The sequence below is a fragment of the Myotis lucifugus genome, unplaced genomic scaffold, assembly GCF_000147115.1.
Source record: "Myotis lucifugus unplaced genomic scaffold, Myoluc2.0 scaffold_164, whole genome shotgun sequence".
In the NCBI taxonomy this organism is placed as follows: domain Eukaryota; kingdom Metazoa; phylum Chordata; class Mammalia; order Chiroptera; family Vespertilionidae; genus Myotis; species Myotis lucifugus.
The window spans coordinates 2,957,321-2,976,501 of record NW_005871212.1 but is presented as its reverse complement, the minus strand read 5'-3'; the positions used below and the strand labels follow the sequence as shown (position 1 = coordinate 2,976,501).

Genomic DNA, 19,181 nt, shown 5'->3' with positions numbered 1-19,181 from the left:
CAAAGTGGGCAAAGGAAATGAACAGACATTTCACTGAAGAATAGATACAGATGGCAAATAAGCACAGGAAAAGAGGTTCAATGTCATCACCCAGTAGGGAAAGCAAACTGCAACCCAATGAGACAGTGTTACACACTTATTCGAACGGCTAAAATAACTAATAGTGACAACACAAGCTGGTGAGGATGCAGAGAAATTGCACCACTCATAGATTGCTGGTGGGAATGTAAAATGTACAACCAGCCCGGGAAAGTCTGTCAGTTCTTCACAAAACTAACCATAGAATTAACATGTAATTATCACATGAGTCAGCAATTGTACTCTTGGGCATTTACCTTAGAGAAAGAAAACTATGTTATGTTCTTACAAAAACTTGTACACAAATGTACATAGCAGCTTTATTTGTAATTTCCCACATCTAGAAACAAGCAAAACGTCCTTCAACAGGAGAGTGGTTACACCAACTGGCACATACAACCATGAAATACTGCTCAACAATAAAGAAATAAACTGTTAACTACATGCAACAACTTGGAATCATGCTAGAGAACAAAGCCAATCCTCAAAGGTTACGTGCTGTATGATTACATATATAACATTTTTGAAGTGGAGAACAGATTAGTGGGTGGTGGGGTGGGGGTGACAGAGAGAAGTGGGTGTTGTCGTAAAAGGGCAACGTGAGTGATTCTTCTCGTGGTGAGTGAACTATTCTGTACCTTGAATGTGGTGGTGGGTACACAAAGCCACATATGTGATAAAACTGGGTAGAACTAAACACACACACACACACACACACACACACGAGCACAGGTAAATGGGATATCTCAATAAGGTGAAGGATTGTATGTGTCTATGGTTTTGCAAGCTGTTACCATTAGGGGAAACTGGATCGTATAGGGGATGTGTCTGCCACAGAGGAAGTACCAACGTGAGCAATGGTAGTGGCAATGGACCTCAAGTGCAGCCTCCCCAGGGGGAATGCGACCACATGGACGGAGACCCTCAGGCGTGTCTATTTGTAAACTCCTGCCTATGACTCAGGGGCCCAGAGAGCACATGTGGATGTCCCTGCTCACTGACCTGCCTGCTCAGGAAGCAGGCAGCCCAAGCCAGATCCTGTACTGGCGCCAGCTTCTCTCCGCCCTGAGCTAACTAACCCCACCACATCTCAGGGAGACCCACTACCAGCCACTCAGAAATTAGCTGGCTGAGAAGCAGACATCGTTTTCAAGGGGACAAAGAAGAGTGTTCCCTCCTATCACCACCCTCATCAACAGAAGCAACGCCAAACCTTTTGAGCTGGAGCACATTTTGGGCATTGGCACAAGGGGTGACAAAATTCAAGATCTGCAGCACTGACAGCATCCTCCACATCCTCCAGGTCCTCCTCTGTCCACTCCAAAAGGTAACGCACCTGAGGTTGTACAGTAAAGAGAAATAGGAACTTAAATCTCATCCTTAGCTCTTTTACAAGATACAGTACCTTAAACTCTCTAACTGTTCCCAAACCAGGGCCACAGTCACTAAAAAATGACAGGTACTGCTCACAAAGATTCCAGGGGTCACATGTGCCCAAGCCTTTCTAAACCCCTTCATGCTGATATAGAGAGATTAAGCTACTGTTTCTGTAGCTTGTGTTAGAGATTCTTTTCTTCTATCTTTGTTTTCTTATTTATTTATTTATTTATCTTTAAAAATTATCTTTATTGTTGAGAGTATTACAGATATCCTCTTTCCCCCCCCATTGCCCCTCCACCTGGTTCCCACCTTGCTCCAGGCCTTCGCCACCCTATTGTCTGTGTCCACAGGTAATGCCTATTTATATAACAAAAGCCTAGGCCAGTGTTTGGCAAACTCATTAGTCAACAGAGCCAAATATCAACAGTACAATGCTTGGAAATTCTTTTGAGAGCCAAATTTTTTAAACTTAAACTATATAGGTAGGTACATTGTTATTAACTTAATTAGGGTACTCCTAAGGCTTAGGAAGAGCCACACTCAAGGGGCCAAAGAGTCGCATGTGGCTCGCGAGCCGCAGTTTGCCAACCACGGGCCTAGGCAAACATTATGGTGGAATGACCAGAACGACCAATTGCTATGATGTGCAATGATCACCAGGAGACCGACGCTCAACACAGGAGTTGCCACCTGGTTGTCAGTGCGCTCCCACAGCCAACCTCCAGTGGCTGGCCAACCTCCACGGTCCCTCCCTCTGTCCAGCCAGCCCCGATTGGCCCTGATTGGAACTGGGCAAGTTGGCCCCAATCGCTGGCCAGGCCGAAGGACCCCACCCATGCATGAATTCATGCACCGGGCCTCTAGGCCTATCTAATAATAGACAAACATGGTAATTGACCATACCTTCGCTACGCTTCCCATTGGCTAATCAGGGTGATATGCAAATTAACTTCCAACAAAGATGGTGGTTAATCACCAACAAAGATGGCGGTTAATTTGCATACGTAGGCGCAATGCTGGGTGGCAAAAGTGGAAGGACGGAAGAAGCCACCTGCTGCTGACGGTGATCGGAAACCCAGGCGGCAGGCAAGAGCTGGGTGGCAGGGCAAAGGCGGCCCTGGGAGCCGCCTTTGCCCTGCCCCCCGGCCTGTGATCGGAGAACCGGGGCCGCCTTTGCCCGCCCCCCGGCCGGTGACTGGAGAAGCTGGGTGGGGCAGGGAAGAGGCAGCCGCCGGCAGCCGCCTCTTCCCTGCCCCCACCCCCCGGCCGGTGTTCGGAGAAGTACCTGTATTTTTTTTCAAAGTACCTGTATTTTTAATAATTTCTTGACATGGTAAAAGAATTTTACATTACGATCCAAGGGTGGTGGGGTGAGGAGAAGGAGCAGCAGAACAATCCAACAAACAAAAAGGGAAACAGAAATGCATGGTGGAAGCGATTTGAAGGGTGGGTAGGGGCATTGCCCAACTAAAATGCAATTGGTTTGTTACTGAGTACTATTCATGGGAAGACAGCATCCTGACTCCTTCTCTATACAGCATATTGGGAGTAAAAATGATGCATCCAGGTGGAAATATGATTAGGGGTTGGAAGACAGGGAAAGAAGAAGTCAGAAATAGACACTGAGAGAGTCACTGGCTGGCTGGCTGCAAATACTGACTCTCCAGTAGTGATAGAATAAAAAAGTGGGGGATATCTCTGGAAGATTCAAGAGATAGGGGGCAACTCTTCTATGGTTTTGACTTGCCCAGCAGATTTCCACATACACACGTGTACACGCCTATGTTTGCATGCACACACATATACACATAACTGACTGCCCTCCCTGGAAGCACAGAAGAAGAAGCCGCCAGAAGAAGCCGCCCACCTTTGGTCCAGGTGCCAGCGCCTGCGGCTGGCTGCAGCCCAGGAGACAGACAAGCCACCCGCCCGAGGTCCAGGCTGCAGCCACCCGGAGAAGCTGCCAGCCCTGTGGTCCAGGGCGCCAGTGCCTGTGGCCAGGGAAATAGGTTCCCTCTTCTACTGCAGTCATTACTTCAATATTCCCCTTCTGAATTTCTCTCCTGTGCTGCAACCCAACTCCACTTTTCATCGGAATGATACGGAACAGAGAGAGCAGTGTTAAAAGCTTACATTTTTAAGCCGGTAAAGTTGGTACTTAAACATATAAATGGAAAACTAGAGTCCTTAAGGTAACAAAGGCTACAAAGGACAGGGACAGCGCATGACCTATTATATCCAGCAATCCATATGGGGACTGAAACCTTTGCAATGATGACAATTAGTGAAGATATGAATCAACTAAAATAGTTGACAGGGACAATTCTTCCATCTTTGAAAATATCTACATCAAATCTGTTTAAATAGATTTTCATCTGCATAATATAACACATTATGACAAGACCACCACCAGCACCAATGTGGTCAGTGTTGTGCCGATAAATGTTTAATAACTGAGGGACCCCCCCGCCCCGAGTGCACAAATTTTTGTGCACCGGGCTACTAGTATGAATATAAGATCTTTGTTTAATCTCTTCCTGCCTCCCCACCCCTTCCCTCTGAGAATTGTCAGTCCATTTCAATGCCTCTGATTCTATTTTATTCACCAGTTTATTCTGTTCATTAGATTTCTTATTCATTTATTTTGATTTAATTGTTGAAATGTATTTATTGCCATTTTATTGTTCATATTTTTTATCTTTTTTCATTTTCCTCTTCTTAAAGAATACCCTTCGCCCTAACCAGTTTGGCTCAGTGGATAGAGTGTCGGCCTGCGGACTCAAGGGTCCCAGGTTCGATTCTGGTCAAGGGCATGTACCTTGGTTGCGGGCTGAGTCCCCATCGGGGACTCAGTAGGGAGTGTGCAGGAGGCAGCTGATTGATGTTTCTCTCGTCAATGTTTCTAACTCTCTATCCCTCTCCCTTCCTCTCTGTAAAAAATCAATAAAACATATTTAAAAAAAGAATACCCTTCAACATTTCATGTAATACTGTTTTGGTGGTGATGAACTACTTTAGCTTTTCCTTGTCTGTGAACCTCTTTATCTGACCTTCAATTCTAAATGATAGGCTTGCAGGGTAAAGTAATCTTGGTTATAGGTCCTTGCTATTCATCACTTTGAATATTTCTTGCCACTCCCTTCTGGCCTGCATAGTTTCTGTTGAGAAATCAGCTGATAGTCATATGGGTGCTCCCCTTGTAGGTAACTGCTTTTCTCTTGCTGCTTTTAAGAGGCTCTCTTTGTCTTTAACCCTCGGCATTTTAATTATGATGTGCCTTGGTGTGATCCTCTTTGGGTTCCTCTTGTTTGGGACTCTCTGTGCTTCCTGGACTTGTAAGTCTTTCTTTCACCAGGTAGGGAAGTTTTCTGTCATTATTTCTTCAATAGGTTTTCAATATCTTGCTGTCTCTCTTTTCCTTCTGGCATCCCCATAATGAGAATGTTAGTACACTTGAAGTTGTACCAGAGGCTCCTTAAACTGTCTTCATATTTTTGGATTCCTTTTTTTGTTTTTCTGATTGGGTGGTTTTTTGCTTACTCATATTCCAAGTTGTTGATTTGATTCTCAGAATCCTCTATTCTCCTGTCGAATCACTGTAAATTATTCTTTATTCCAGTTAGTGTATGCTTAATTTCTGACTGGTTCTTCTTCATGTCTTTGGCATTCTCACTAAGATCCTTCAAAGTCTAAGTCTCTTGAAGGTATCAAAAAGATATTTTGAACTCGTATCCAGTAGTTCACTCTCTCCTATTTCTTTCATTTGTGACATGTTTCTCTGTCTCCACATTTTGGCTGCTTCCCTGTGTTTGTTTCTATGTATTAGGTAGAGTTACTATGTCTCCTGGAGTTGGTAGAGTAGCCTTGTGTAGTAGGTGTCCTATAGGGCCCAGTAGCTCAGCCTCCCCAGTCACCTGTGTTGGGCACTCTAGATGCTCCCCTTTGTGGGCTATTTGCACAGTCTTGTTGTAGTTGAGCCTTGATTGCTGTTGGTGACACTGGGAGGAATTGACCTCCAGGCGAATTAACTGTGAGGACCAGCTGCAACTATAGTGGGAGAGCTGCTGTACAGGAAACACCCCTATGGAGCAGGACTTGCTTCAGTAGGGCTATGGAGCTCACTGAGTCTGCCCCTTGAGTGTGTTGCTTGTGGATGTGTAGAGTGCAATCTGGTATGGTTTGAAGCTATCCACCAGGTAAACTGGCCCTTGGGTCTCTTGGGAGGTGCAAAGTCAGCCACTGCCTAGGGCCACCTGGCAGGAGCTACAGAGAGATCTGCAGATTCTTCCTATTTGTATTGGGTTTGGAAGTACCCAGGAGAGGCGCAGCTGTGAAGCAAGGCAGGCTGGTGCTGCTGCCAGGTGTTGGGCCTTTTATTGATAGGTTTGGGGCATGCTGATGCCAGCTGCTGCTTGTTTAAGAGATTTGAGCAAAGTCTGAAGCCTGAGTCAGGACAGACCATTCATATGGAAAAGCTGCTGCAAATATCTTGGGTAGGGCTGCAAATTGGATGGGGTGGGGTCTCAGGGAATCACCAGGGTGGGGCAAACAGTGTGCTCCAGGCTGATGGGGACTCAGAAATGGTTGTCAGTCAGCCCTGGGACAAGGAGATCCCAGCACAGGAACAATGATTCCTGTGAGCACCTCTGTCTGATAGAAAGCTGCCCCTGAGTTCCAGCCCTTCTGCCAGACAATCTGGTTCCTCTCCGTATGTGTTTGGGTCTCCCAATGCCTCCTGGTGCTGGAGCTCAGAGGAAATGAGTCTGAGTAAGTTCATGCCGGGCCTTTAAGATGGACACCTGAGCCTCCCTGGCAGCCTCCATGTCCCTCAGCCACAATCCCTGGTTTTTACAGTCCAAAGTTACGGGGACTTCTCTTTCCACCTCTTGAACCCTGGGGAGGGGGGGTCTGGTGTGGGGCTATGACCCCTTGCTCCTCACAGGCGGCCTCCACAGGGATAATTTCCTTCTGGATTAAAAAAAAATGGCACACATCCCTAGCTGGTTTGGCTCAGTGGATAGAGCATTGGCCTGTGGACTGAAAGGTCCCAGGTTCGATTCCGGTCAAGGGCCTGTACCTCAGTTGCAGGCTCCTCCCCAGCCCGGGCCCTGGTCAGGGCTTGTGCAGGAGGCAACCAATCGATGTGTGTCTCTCACATCGATATTTCTCTCTGTCTTTCCCTTTCTTTTCACTCTCTCTAAAAATCAATGAAAAAACATCCTTGGATGAGGATTAAAAAAATAAAACAAAACAAAACAAAAACTGGCACACTTGGGTGTCAGACCAGCCTGTTCTGTGCCTCCATCCCTCCTACTAGTCTCAAAGTGCTTTCTTCTTTACTTCTTTAGTTGTAGGACTTCCATTCAGCCAGCTTTTAGATGGTTCTGAATGATGGTTGTTCTGTATTTTACTTGTAATTTTGATGTGGCTGTGGGGGGCAGCAAGTACTGGCCTTTACCTACACCGCCATCTTGGTTCTCTTTTCTTCTATCTTCTAAAAAGGAGCAGAGTGGTGCTGCTTGAAAATCCTGGCCCTGGAGCATTTAATAAGCACATCCTCTTTGATCTAACTGTACACTTTCCAACCAGCCCTTCCCTTTTCACCTGGGAGAAAACGCATTCAAGACGTCAATAACTTGTTCAGGGCCACACAACTATTAAGTTGCGGTTAGACGATCCTGAGAAAGAACAAAGTAGGTGGGATCTCAATGCCAGATATCAAGCTGTATTACAAAGCCACTGTTCTCAAAACTGCCTGGTACTGGCACAAGAACAGACATATAGATCAGTGGAATAGAATAGAGAGTCCAGAAATTAGCCCGAACCAATATGCTCAATTAATTTTTGACAAAGGAGGCATGAACATACAATGGAGCCAAGATAGTCTCTTCAATAAATGGTGTTGGGAAAACTGGACAGATATATGCAAGAAAATGAAACTAGACCACCAACTTACACCATACACAAGAATAAACTCAAAATGGATAAAGGACTTAAATGTACGACAGGAAACCATAAAAATTCTAGAAGAATACAAAGGCAACAAAATCTCAGACATATGCCAAAACAATTTCTTCACTGATACAGCTCCTAGGGCAGTTGAAACTAAAGAGAAAATGAACAAATGGGACTACATCAAAATAAAAAGCTTCTGCACAGCAAAAGAAACCAACAAAACAACAAGAAAACCCACCTCGTGGGAAAACATATTTGCCAACGTCATATCTGATAAGGGCTTAATCTCCAAAATTTATAGGGAACTCATACAACTTAACAAAAAGAAGATAAACAATCCAATCAAAAAATGGGCAAAGGATCTAAATAGACACCTTTCAAAAGAGGACATTCAGAAAGCCAAGAGACATATGAAAACATGCTCAAAGTCACTAATCATCCGAGAGATGCAAATCAAAACAACAATGAGGTACCATCTCACACCTGTCAGAATGGCCATCATCAACAAATCAACAAACGACAAGTGCTGGAGAGGTTGTGGAGAAAAAGGAACACTTGTGCACTGCTGGTGGGAATGCAGACTGGTGCAGCCACTATGGAAGGCAGTATGGAGGTTCCTCAAAAAATTGGAAATGGAACTCCCATTTGACCCTGTGATCCCACTTCTAGGAATATATCCCAAGAAACCAGAAACACCAATCAGAAAGGATATATGCACCCAGATGTTCATAGCAGCACAATTCACCATAGCTAAGATCTGGAAACAGCCTAAGTGCCCATCAGTAGATGAATGGATTAGAAAACTGTGGTACATCTACACAATGGAATACTATGCTGCTGTTAAAAAGAAAGAACTCTTACCATTTGCAACAGCATGGATGGAACTGGAGAGCATTATGCTAAGTGAAACAAGCCAGTCAATGAAGGAAAAATACCACATGATCTCACTCTTTCATGGATAATTAAGACCATTACAAACTTTCGAACAATAATAAATACAGTGGCAGAGCTGCCTCAAACCGATTGTCGGACTGCAGTGGGAAGGCCAGGGAGGGTTGGGGGACAGGAGGGAGGGGAATAAGAGATCAACCGAAGGACTTGTATGCATCCATATAACCATAACTAATGGACATAAGACACTGGGGGGTAAGGGAGGGCAGGGGCTTGTCAAGGGTGGGGGGGAAAAAAGGACACTTATGTAATACCCTTTGTAATACTTTTAGCGAAAAAAAAAAAAAAGTTGCGGTTAGAACTCTATCCCAGTGTCCTTTCCACTAAATGCACTAGCTCACAGGTGAGAGCACTGAAAAGACCCCCAAATAGGTCAAATTTATGTTCCAGTAAAGAAACGTTTCTAAGATATTAAATTTGAGAAAACATTCTAACTATATATCTAGGTCTGGTTCTCAGCACTGAGGAAGTCAGCATATGCCTGCGAGACTGACAAAAGGTTTCAGGAACCCCTCTTTGACCCCAAGCTTCTCTCTTAGAGGTCCCTTCTATCCAAGATGACAGACACTTGGTCAGGGTGGAAACACCAAAGGCCTTGACTGAGGGGCCTCACTGAGCAGGTTAGCTGAGACTGAGGGCAGCTTCTCTTGATGAGAAGAAGGGAACAAGAATGGGGGCGGGGAGCTGAGGTGGCCCCGGGCAGGAGGTTGGAAGCTATCGCAAGAGTAGATTAATTTGGATGGGGACCCCAGGGCATTGGACAGTTGGTCTCTGCTCACCTCTTTCATGAGTGGTCTGTCCTCTCACCTACCCACAAAAGGAAGGAGTTTGCTAAGCACCTAACTGACTCCTCCTTTGAATGCAAAACAAATCCCTTTCAGGAAACCAAAGGCAAGCCAGGGAAACTGCCTGTGGGAATCTCATGAAGGCTGTCTCTACTCTCAAGTGATCTCATCATAGATGTTCCCGGTCACCTGACACTGTGGGTTAGGACAGACACCTTCCCTCCCTGCAGGACATCCTCAACAGGTTCCAACCCAGATCAGTCAGCACCATCTTGTTTGGCACCTGCTTCACTCCTTGGGGCCCAAGCCTCAGACCTCAGCCTCCTGGCCCAGGTGTCCCAGGTGTCCACAACTTCTGTAGGGCCACCCTAACACCCTCTGAGTTCTGCCCTCGCCTCCACCACCCCCTCCTCACCCACTACCCTGTGTGCTCACCTTGCTCCCAGCTAACGTGTCAGGCTTTGAGCCCATACTTTGAGACCTGGGTGCGGGTTAGTCTCTTGCCAACATCTCACTACCTTCCCAGAATATGAATGTCTAAGAGGCAGGGACATGCTCACTATGCAGCTTTATGTCCACTCGCCTCATTATTTGTGGTGGAAAGGTCACATTGCCATTACCAAATATTTATTAAGTGCACCACCTTCTATGTGAAAGTGAACAACAAAGCCACACAGCTCCTAACTGAACTGAGAGCAAGCTTTGTAAAACGCACTTCTACAAACTCACCATTTCTAAATCTCCATCAGCAACTGCTCTTAAAAGTTTTTCTACCTTAATAAAAGAAAAAAGAATGTTAGAAAAATAAGTTTAATAAAACAATAATAAAAATAAGAAGCCCTGGACAGGTAGCTCAGTTGGTTAGAGCATCATCCCAATATGCCAAGGTTGTGGGTTTAAGCTCCGGTCAGGGAACATACACGAATCAACCCATGAATGCATAAATAAGTGGAACAACAAATTGATGTCTGTCTGTCTGTCTGTCTGTCTCTCTCAGTAAATGAGAAAAAAAATTAAAAGAAATCACCTTTCTGAAAGCCTAGTAGCTTTCGTTTCTTAATTTGGAGTCTTGATTCAGTAGCTTTCAAACATATCCCTAAAACTGCTCAGACAGACATCCGAGGAGGTGCTGATGTGCTCTGAGCCCATTGCCATGCAAGGTCTATAACAGGGGTCCTCAAACTACGGCCCGCGGGCCACATGCAAATACAAATATTGTATTTGTTCCCGTTTTGTTTTTTTACTTCAAAATAAGATATGTGCAGTGTGCATAGGAATTTGTTCATAGTTTTTTTTAAACTATAGTCCGGCCCTCCAACGGTCTGAGGGACAGTGAACTGGCCCCCTGTTTAAAAAGTTTGAGGACCCCTGGTCTATAAAATGACACTGCTCTCATGTGGCAGAGTGAGATGAGGGCCACCTTGAAGCACAAGCACTCCCTAGGTCAGCCACCTTTAGAACCACATATATTCAGCTCTCATTATCTGCTAGCTGAGGGTACATACCAATAAGGGGGACATCCCTCCCAAGGATGATCCCAGGTCTGTTAGACTCTGGAGAGTGCCTCTTGGCTTTCTTTGCTGTGCTTTTGCATTGAGCCAAGCTTGCTGGGTTATCCACGAGCAGGTCAGGGCTTGAGGATAACATGGGAGGAGGGGTCTTAGGTAGGGTCAGTGAGGGTCCCCACCCACAGGGGAATGAGCAGAGGAGTTGTGGCACATCCATGCTATGGTCTACTCTGTGGCTGACACTGAGCAAACTCTAAGACAGATTAAATGCAAAAAACAAATCCCAGGCTATAAATCAGCTTTTACTAGATGCAATGTGTGAGTGTATATGAATCTATATAATAAAAGGGTAATATGCTAATTAGACCGGGTCAACCAGCCATCTTCCATACGTCTGACTTCCTTCCGGACAAAGCAATGGTGGTGGGGGCCAAGGCAGAGGCTGTTAGGGGCGAGATCAGGCTGGCAGGGGAGAGCAGTTAGGGGTAAGATCAGGCTGGCAGGGGGTTAGGGGTGAGATCAGGCTGGCAGGGAGTTGGGGGAGATCAGGCAGGCAGGGGAGGGCAGTTGGAGGCGACCAGGCTGGCAGGGGTAGGGCAGTTTGGGGGTGAGATCAGTCCAGCAGGGGAGGGGGTGTTGGGGGACATGATCAGGCCGGCAGGAAAGGGCAGTTGGGAGTGTGACCAGGCCGGCAGGGGAGGGCAGTTGGGGGTGAGATCAGGCTGGCAGGGGAGGGCAATGGGGGGGGGGACCAGGCCTGCAGGGGAGGGCCATTGGAGGCAACCAGGCCTGCAGGGGAGGGCTGTTGGGAGCGACCAGGCTGGCAGGGGAGGGCCGTTGGGGCCATTAGGCAAGCAGGCAGCTGAGTGCTTAGGAGCCAGTGGTCCTGGATTACGAGAGGGATCCCAGATTGGAGAGGGTGCAGGCCAGGCTGCGGGACACGCCCCCCTCCCCGCCACTGTGCACGAATTTCGTGCACTGGGCCTCTAGTGTCTATATAAACTTTGTAAGGAGTCAGGAAGGACCCACATCAAGCTAACAGAGGTGCTTGTGGAGTGGGAGGTAGGGGCAGAGAAAATTTGCTTTGTAAAATAATCTTATATCAGTGGACCTATAGGTGACTTTACTTATACTTTTCTTAGGCTATTCTCTTTCTCACACACACACATTGTCCACAAAGCAAAGAGCTGCTGAGGGAGCTGACCATGAAGGGCAAGCAGGTGAGAACATCTGGGCTCCTCTCCAGGCACCGACCTTGGCCATAGCAGACGAGGCTGACCTGGTTATGGTGGTCAGGCCAACTAGGTGGCCCTCGTCAGACCCTGACTCTTTTTTAAAAAAAAATATATTTTTATTGATTTCAGAGAGGAAGGGAGAGGGGGAGAGATATAGAAACATCAATGATGAGAGAGAGAGAATCATTGATCTGCTCGCTCCTGCATGCCCCCTACTGGGGATTGAGCCCACAATCTGAGCATGTGCCCGTGACTGGAATCAAACCCAGGACCCTTCACTCTGCAGGCTGATGCTCTATCCACTGAGCCAAACCAGTTAGGGCAGGCCCTGACTCTTTAACCAGAGCCATATACAGGGCTTTACAGACCTTCCTCCCACCTGGGGCCTCACCTCTCTGTAGTCCTTCTTGGGCTCCCTTTTTCTGGAGCTGGTGGACACAGAGGAGAAGCTGGAGGCGGAGGACCCCTGGCTGATGGAATCCATGAAGTGTTGAGGGGGTGGCACAGGGACCTGCAGCAAGGGAGCATGACAAGAGAAGAGACAGGTGAGGGCCAAAGAGGATGCTCTGGTCATAAATAGGGCCAAGGACTACCGCCCTGTTCACTTACTGCTGAAGACTGTTGTCTCCTTTCAAAGGACATGTGACGGGCTTCCATTATAGACAGAATCTAGGAGGACAAAGGGGACAAGCAAAGTACTGAATGAGATGGGTCACTAAAGCATCACCCATAAAACCCCACTGACTGCCTATCTCCTCAGAAGGGCAGACAGCTCAGCCACACCCTTGGAGAGACAGGGAAACCACGGCTGGTGGAACTCGCTCAGAACCACACTGAGTAAGTCTGGGCTTCCTCCTGCCACACCACACTCCTGCTGCCTGGCAGAGGAGCTGGTGCTTCCCATGCATGGGCTCAGAGGACAAGAGAAGCCCAGCCACAGAAGGGGCCTCAAAGGCTGCCTTGTCTAGCCCCCGGCTATTTGTCCACAGGAATAAAGTGTGGCCTTTTCACTGGCACCACGAGCAGCTCAGAGCAAACCCAAGCAGGCAGCTGTCTCCTTCTCTCTGAGACCTCCCTTAGGAAGGGGCCTTTGGGAGAAGATACAGGGGCAGAGAAACCCTCAGCTCCTGGCATCTCAGGCCACAGGTAGCACCACCCAGTCCATCAGCTGTGGCTACTACAGAGCAGAGACCCTGTGAGTGCACAGGAAGAATGGCTCAGCGGTCAGGAGCAGGGATTTCACCTTCAAAACGGTGCCACTGTAGAGCTTATGTTAAGTGTTCTTGTCACACACAAACATAAATAATAAAGACGAGAGGAAACTTTTGAAGGTGATGGATATGTTTATAGCACAGATTGTGGTGATGGTCTCACAGGGTATGTATGTATCTCCAAATGCATCAAGTTGTGTATAGGTGTACCTCATCTTATTGAGCTTTGCTATTATTATAATATAGATGTTGTGTGTTTTACAAATTGAAGGCAAGACTCTCCAACAGCTAAAGTTTATGACTCACTTTCTTGCAATGATCTGGGACCAAACCTGTTATCTCCTAGGTGTGCCTGTACATGAAATATGTACAACTCTTTGTATGTCAATCATACCTCAATAAAGTAGTTTAAAAACTGTGCTACTCCTAGAAGATGACATAAACTGAAAGGCTTCCCTAGAAGAGAGTCAGAAACTAAAAGGAAGCTGAAAACATCAAGAAGCAGAAAGCAAGGCCTGTGCAGAGGGAGACAACAGGAGGCTTGTATTAAAATCAAATCGTTTGCTCTAGCTGGTTTGGCTCAGTGGATAGAGTTTCAGCCTGCAGACCAAAGGGTCCCAGGTTCGATTCCGATCAAGGGTACATACCTCAGTTGCAGGCTCCTCCCCGGCCCAGGCCCTGGTCAGGGCTTGCGCAGGAGGCAACCAATCAATGTGTTTCTCTCACATTGATGTTTCTCTCTGTCTTTTCCTCTCTCTTCCACTCTCCCTAAAAATCAATGGAAAAATATCCTCGGGTGAGGATTAATAACAGCAACAAAAAAAGGAATCGTTTGCCCTGACCAGTATTGCTCTTTGGTTAAAGCATTATCCCATGCACTGAAGGGTAGCAGGTTTAATTTCCAGTCAGGGCATATACCCAGGTTGTGGGTTCGATCCCCGGTTGGGGTGTGTACGGGAGACAACCAATTGATGTTTCTCTCTTACCTTTCTCTCTCTCTCTCTCATCAATGAAAAATATCCTCAGGTGAGGATTAAAAAATAAAATATATAAAATGGAATCATTTCTGTGAGCCACAAATTAGTGATGTTCTAGACACATCAACCTGATGACCTGGGACCTTCCACTGCACATGGCTCGGCTTTCTCTGGCCAGCTGGCCGACCACACTTCGCTGAAGGCATGCCTTCAACCTGCTGGGAGATGAGGTTCAAAGAAATGGTTTCTCTAAGCCCTCCACTCCCCACTCCCCACTCACTCATGAAGTGAGCACTTTTACATGCTGTCAAAAACTGAATGCTCCCAGACATTACTCCTAGGAAAGGATGAGTAGTTCATTAACAAATCACTTTTGAAAGAAGTAATACCCAATGAAGCTCAAAATTGGCCAAATCAGGATAAGGATAAGGTTTTTAGGAGCTGAAGATGAAGCGACATCCCTTACTGCTTCCATGCCCCACTCCCTTTCCCCGCTTCTGCCAGTCAGAGTTACTCTCCCGTTTTACCCCCTCCATTTGCTCATAAGGCAACAGTACTCAGAGGCTGGGGCAAAGTCTGCTGGGAGTAGCTCTTAGAACAACACAAAGAACAACTCATAATAACATAAATAAGTAAAAACCCATTAACCACCAGGTCCCAAATGCAGCAGAGAGGGTACAGGCCAAGTCCTGCCCTCAGGCACTAACGCAATTTGTCCAGCATAGCCAAGACCTAATCTGTAGACACTGATTTTGTTTTTAAAGTCATAGTCCTTTTCCGAAAAAAAAAAAAAAATCTACCTTTGAGTTTAACGCACACTTGAGGGGCGTTTCTTTCATTCTGTTCTGGATCTCTGTGGATGCTCCATTTTGTAGCAACGTCTCTATGATGCCCTGGTAACCCCAGCGTGCAGCTATGTGTAGGGGAGTGTCTCCTTTCTCATTACCAATATCTAGTCTGCATGATTGCACATCGTAGTAGACCAAAGCCTTCACACACTGCAAAGAAATTGGGAGATGCCACCATTATCTCACATGCTAAGCCCCAGGCAACATCCATGCACTCCACAGCTTAGATCCAGGTCCCAGCTTAATCAAGGCTCCACTAACCAAGCAACTGCACAGTAACAGAGAGGGAACCCAAGGGCTCCAGGGTACCCTCACTTTCTCAAAGAACTCAAAGGTCCGTCAGTTAGACGTGGCTGAATAAATTGTGACGTATCCATGTGCAGAAAGGAATGACCACAGCAGGCCCGAGACCACAGTCCCTTGAAAGGCCTGACTGCAAGGCTGGCCCTTGACTTGCAGTATTCCTTGGGAGCTTGGATTTAGGGTGTGTATAAGTCCCCTACCTGACAAGAGGGGCTCACTGTGCCCAACCTGTTGTACAACAATGTGGTTGGTACTGAACACCTGCTCTCCTTCTGGGAGTCTGACACTTTGGTACATGCCAGGCAGAGGGTGTTTACATGACCGGCCTCCAATAACATGTGGCCCGAGTGGCGCAATGAGCTGCCCTGGTAGATAATATTTCATAGGTGTTGTCACAACTCACTGAGTCAACGGGCAGTCTTAGGAACACTGATGCAACACACATAACTGATTACTGCAGCGATGAAAGAGGCTAGATTTACTGATCTAGAGAATTTCCATACTGTATCGTTGTTAGGAAAGCAAGTTGCATAAAAATGTGTAGGGTACGATCTCATTTTTATACATCACCCACCTAACCCAGCTTCAACCCTATCTATAATAATAAGAGCGTAATATGCTAATTAGAGCGGACGTCCTTCCGGACATCCTTCCGGACAACCTTCTGGATGAAGCCAGGGCTGTGAGGGAAGCCTGGGTCCCGGGTGCCTGCCGGTGGCCGTAGGGAAGCCCGGGTCCCGGATGCCAGAGGGAAGCCAGTGCCGGCAGCTGGGGGAAGAAAGGCCTACTCTTGCACGAATTTTGTGCATTGGGCCTCTAGTATATGTATAAAACTACTTGTATGTTACTATGAAGAGAAGGGGGAGAGAGAATAGTTAGGAAAAAATAAAACACACTGTTAAATATTAACTGAAAATGAAAATTATGAAATTCCTTGATATTACTATAAAAAAGTAAAAGATAGAAATTGAATATGAACAAAACTAAGAGTCAGATGGTAGCAGGGATGAATGGAAATAACTTAATTATATGACAGATAATGAGCAATTAAGTTCCAGGTTTGTTATTTCAACATAGCTTCTCTAATAAACTTAAAATTTTTTAATTAAAAACATTACACACCAAATTGTTCAATAATTATCAACACAAAGCACACTATACTAAACTGATTAAAATTCACATTTCTTCACGAGAGAGAAAGGGTGAACACAGCCAAGGACAGCAAGCACCACTTACGTCTTCGTGGCCATGAGCACAGGCCAGGTGGAGAGCGGTGTTGCCGTTATTGTCTTGCACATCAGCGCTGGCCTTGTAGTGCAACAGCAGCAGCTTGCAAAGGGGAGGAGAAAGCAGGTGAGTAAGGGGGAGGTCACTTGTTTCCATTTTCAATCTTATTTGCCCATTCTACACATAAATGACATCACTCTCATCCTTCCTTAGAGATAAAAATGTTTCGAGATAAAAAAAAAAAAAAAAAAGTACATGCCCACCCCGCTACCCCCAGATTATCAGGACATTTTAGGAAAGCAAGTCCTAAAATTTTTGTCCTGATAGTCTAGACCTCACAGTTCTGTCCAGGGGTGGAGGAGCTGCAGACTCGCAGCCCCGCTGTGCAGCTGCAGCCGGTGGGACAGAGGAGCACAGCCACGACTGGAGTCAGTCAGAGCCCAACTCGTTCGAGCACGTGCACTAGTGGTGCCGTCACCGCCTGCTCACCGTCACGCTCTGATAGCCCTTCTGACACGCAAGATGAAGTGGAGTTGACCCGTGATAGTCCGTGGCGTTCACCACAGCGCCTTTGGAAACCAGGAGGTCAATGAGGGATGCCTGCCCTACAGAACAGAAGGACTTCATAATGGAGAAAGACAAGAGGCTTTCAAACCCTAAGTGTGAAGCCACAACATTATTTTACCCTCTTGTTCCCTGGCATGAGCCAGGGCAGAAGGAACTTTTCTGCTTGAGAGGAACCAGAGCTAACATCAAGTCAGACTCTGCAGATTCTGGGCCCTTTGGGGTGCCTCTTAGCAGGGACTCAGTTCCAATCTACTTCTTAGCAAGAGAAGGTACTGGAAAAGAGCCTCAGACACCCACAGAAGATTCCATGGTTCATCAATTCATAAGATGAATACTGTGCAACCATTAAAAAATACTGACAAGGAGAAATGTTCTTATATATCACCGAGTGAAAAAAGCACAGTATAGAACAGTATGGTCCCCACAATATCATATGCTTTATATTCATATACACACAAGCACAGGGAAATCCAGATACTCATAAATCAAAATTATATCTGGGAGACAGAAGGATGGCAGGTGATACTGGAGAGGTTTGTGTTTTCTACTTTGTGCACTTTAAAAGTTACTTTTTAAAAGTGGGATGTAAGCCCTGGCTGGTTTGGTTCAGTGGATGGGGCGTCGGCCTGTGGACTGGGGGGTCCTGAGTTCGATTCTGGTCAAGGGCTCATGCCCAGATTGCGGGCTCAATCCCCAGTGGGGGGCATGCAGGAGGCAGCTGATTAATGGTTCTCTCTCATTAATGATTAATGGTTCTCTCTGATTAAGCGTTTCTATCTCTCTCTCCTTATCCCTTCCTCTCTGAAGTTAATGAAAAAATAAAAAAAAAAAATAAAAGCAGGATATAAGAACCCCAATTCTAAGATCATTCTCATAGCTCGGACTCAAGCCTTCCCTCCCTGGACCACCAGCCAGGACAGTGAGAGCACAGATAAGCCCAGGAGCAGCACAGGACGGCCTGAGGAACGTCTGCTATTCTTCTCTTCCAACGAAGCCACCGGCGGTGGCCCATGATACAGCCTCTTCCACACCCCAACTCCACTGCACCTGCCGGCCAGGCCTCAGGCCTCTGCTGGGCCATCCTTGGCTCCATCCCTTTTCCTTGGCAACCCTCAGAGGCCCACCCAAGACCACATACCACAGAGGGCAGCCACATGGAGTGGTGTATGACCCCTGTCATCTCTGGAGAATGGAGTGACAACTGAAGGATCATTCAGCCTCCTAAAACAGAGAAAAGATACAGAGAAAGACACCCTAGGAACGGCAGGGCAAAGCCTCCTCCTGACAAGGCCGGCCATGCCAGGGTCTTAGGACTGGAAGACAGGTCTCAGGGTATGATCCAAACCGGGCCTCTCTTATAGTGTCCTAGAGAGAATCCAGTCCCTGCTCACAGGGTGAGGAACTGAGGCATCTAGTGTCCCTCCCGGCCACCCCACCCTCTAGGCCTTGACACCCAGCAAAATAGCCTGACGAGGTTAAGGGGAGACCAGAAAGGGTTACTGGGGGAAGTTGGCATTCTCCCATCCTAAACACACTTGCCGAGGCTGGGCAGGCCCTATATCTGCCTATTCTGTATCCAGCCCAGCAGCGTGCCAAGTACTTTCAGGACCTTTATTCCATCTAATGCTCCAAAGAGGCAGAGATTAGAGTCCCCACTTTATGGCAGAGGAAGCTGAGTGCACCCAGGATAAGTGCCTCATTCAAAATCACATGGCAAAGAAGTAGAAAAGTTCCACCGAAGCCCCGAGTATCCTGCTTCCTGGCACACGGAGCCTCCATGAGGACTCTCTTACCCAGAGACAAGTTTCTCACAGTCGTCACAGAAGCACAGGGGGTGGCACATCTTTTGGATGGCATCTTTATCTTGGTCTTCTTGGCTCAGAAGTCTTTCCACTTCTTTCTGGTTACCTGAAGCAATGTGCTGAGAAGTGACATCAAAGATACGATCAGTATTGAGAAATGTGCTTTTTAAGGTGTGAATTTTTTGAGTGCTGCAGAAACCCTAATATATAGATGGATGAATTGATTTGCTTTCTGGGATTTATTTCAAAATAATCCAGGTGAATAGGGAAAGGGGGTGAGGGCAGAGATGAACTAAGTTTGGGAGATGGCTATATGGAGCCTGTCCATGACACTAATCTTTTATTTTTGTAGTT

At 46.7% G+C, this 19,181-nt stretch overlaps 1 protein-coding gene across 1 annotated transcript in view; it reads right to left on the bottom strand.

Moving 5' to 3' along the window:
• Nucleotides 1-19,181, bottom strand: part of ANKRD27 (ankyrin repeat domain 27) — a 67,840-nt gene that overhangs the window by 16,267 nt on the left and 32,392 nt on the right. The window contains 9 exon segments of the mRNA XM_023759867.1: nucleotides 1,292-1,414; nucleotides 9,879-9,923; nucleotides 12,284-12,403; nucleotides 12,502-12,561; nucleotides 14,881-15,078; nucleotides 16,468-16,560; nucleotides 16,948-17,063; nucleotides 18,164-18,246; nucleotides 18,819-18,946. Of these exon segments, the coding sequence (XP_023615635.1) occupies nucleotides 1,292-1,414; nucleotides 9,879-9,923; nucleotides 12,284-12,403; nucleotides 12,502-12,561; nucleotides 14,881-15,078; nucleotides 16,468-16,560; nucleotides 16,948-17,063; nucleotides 18,164-18,246; nucleotides 18,819-18,946 (966 nt within the window).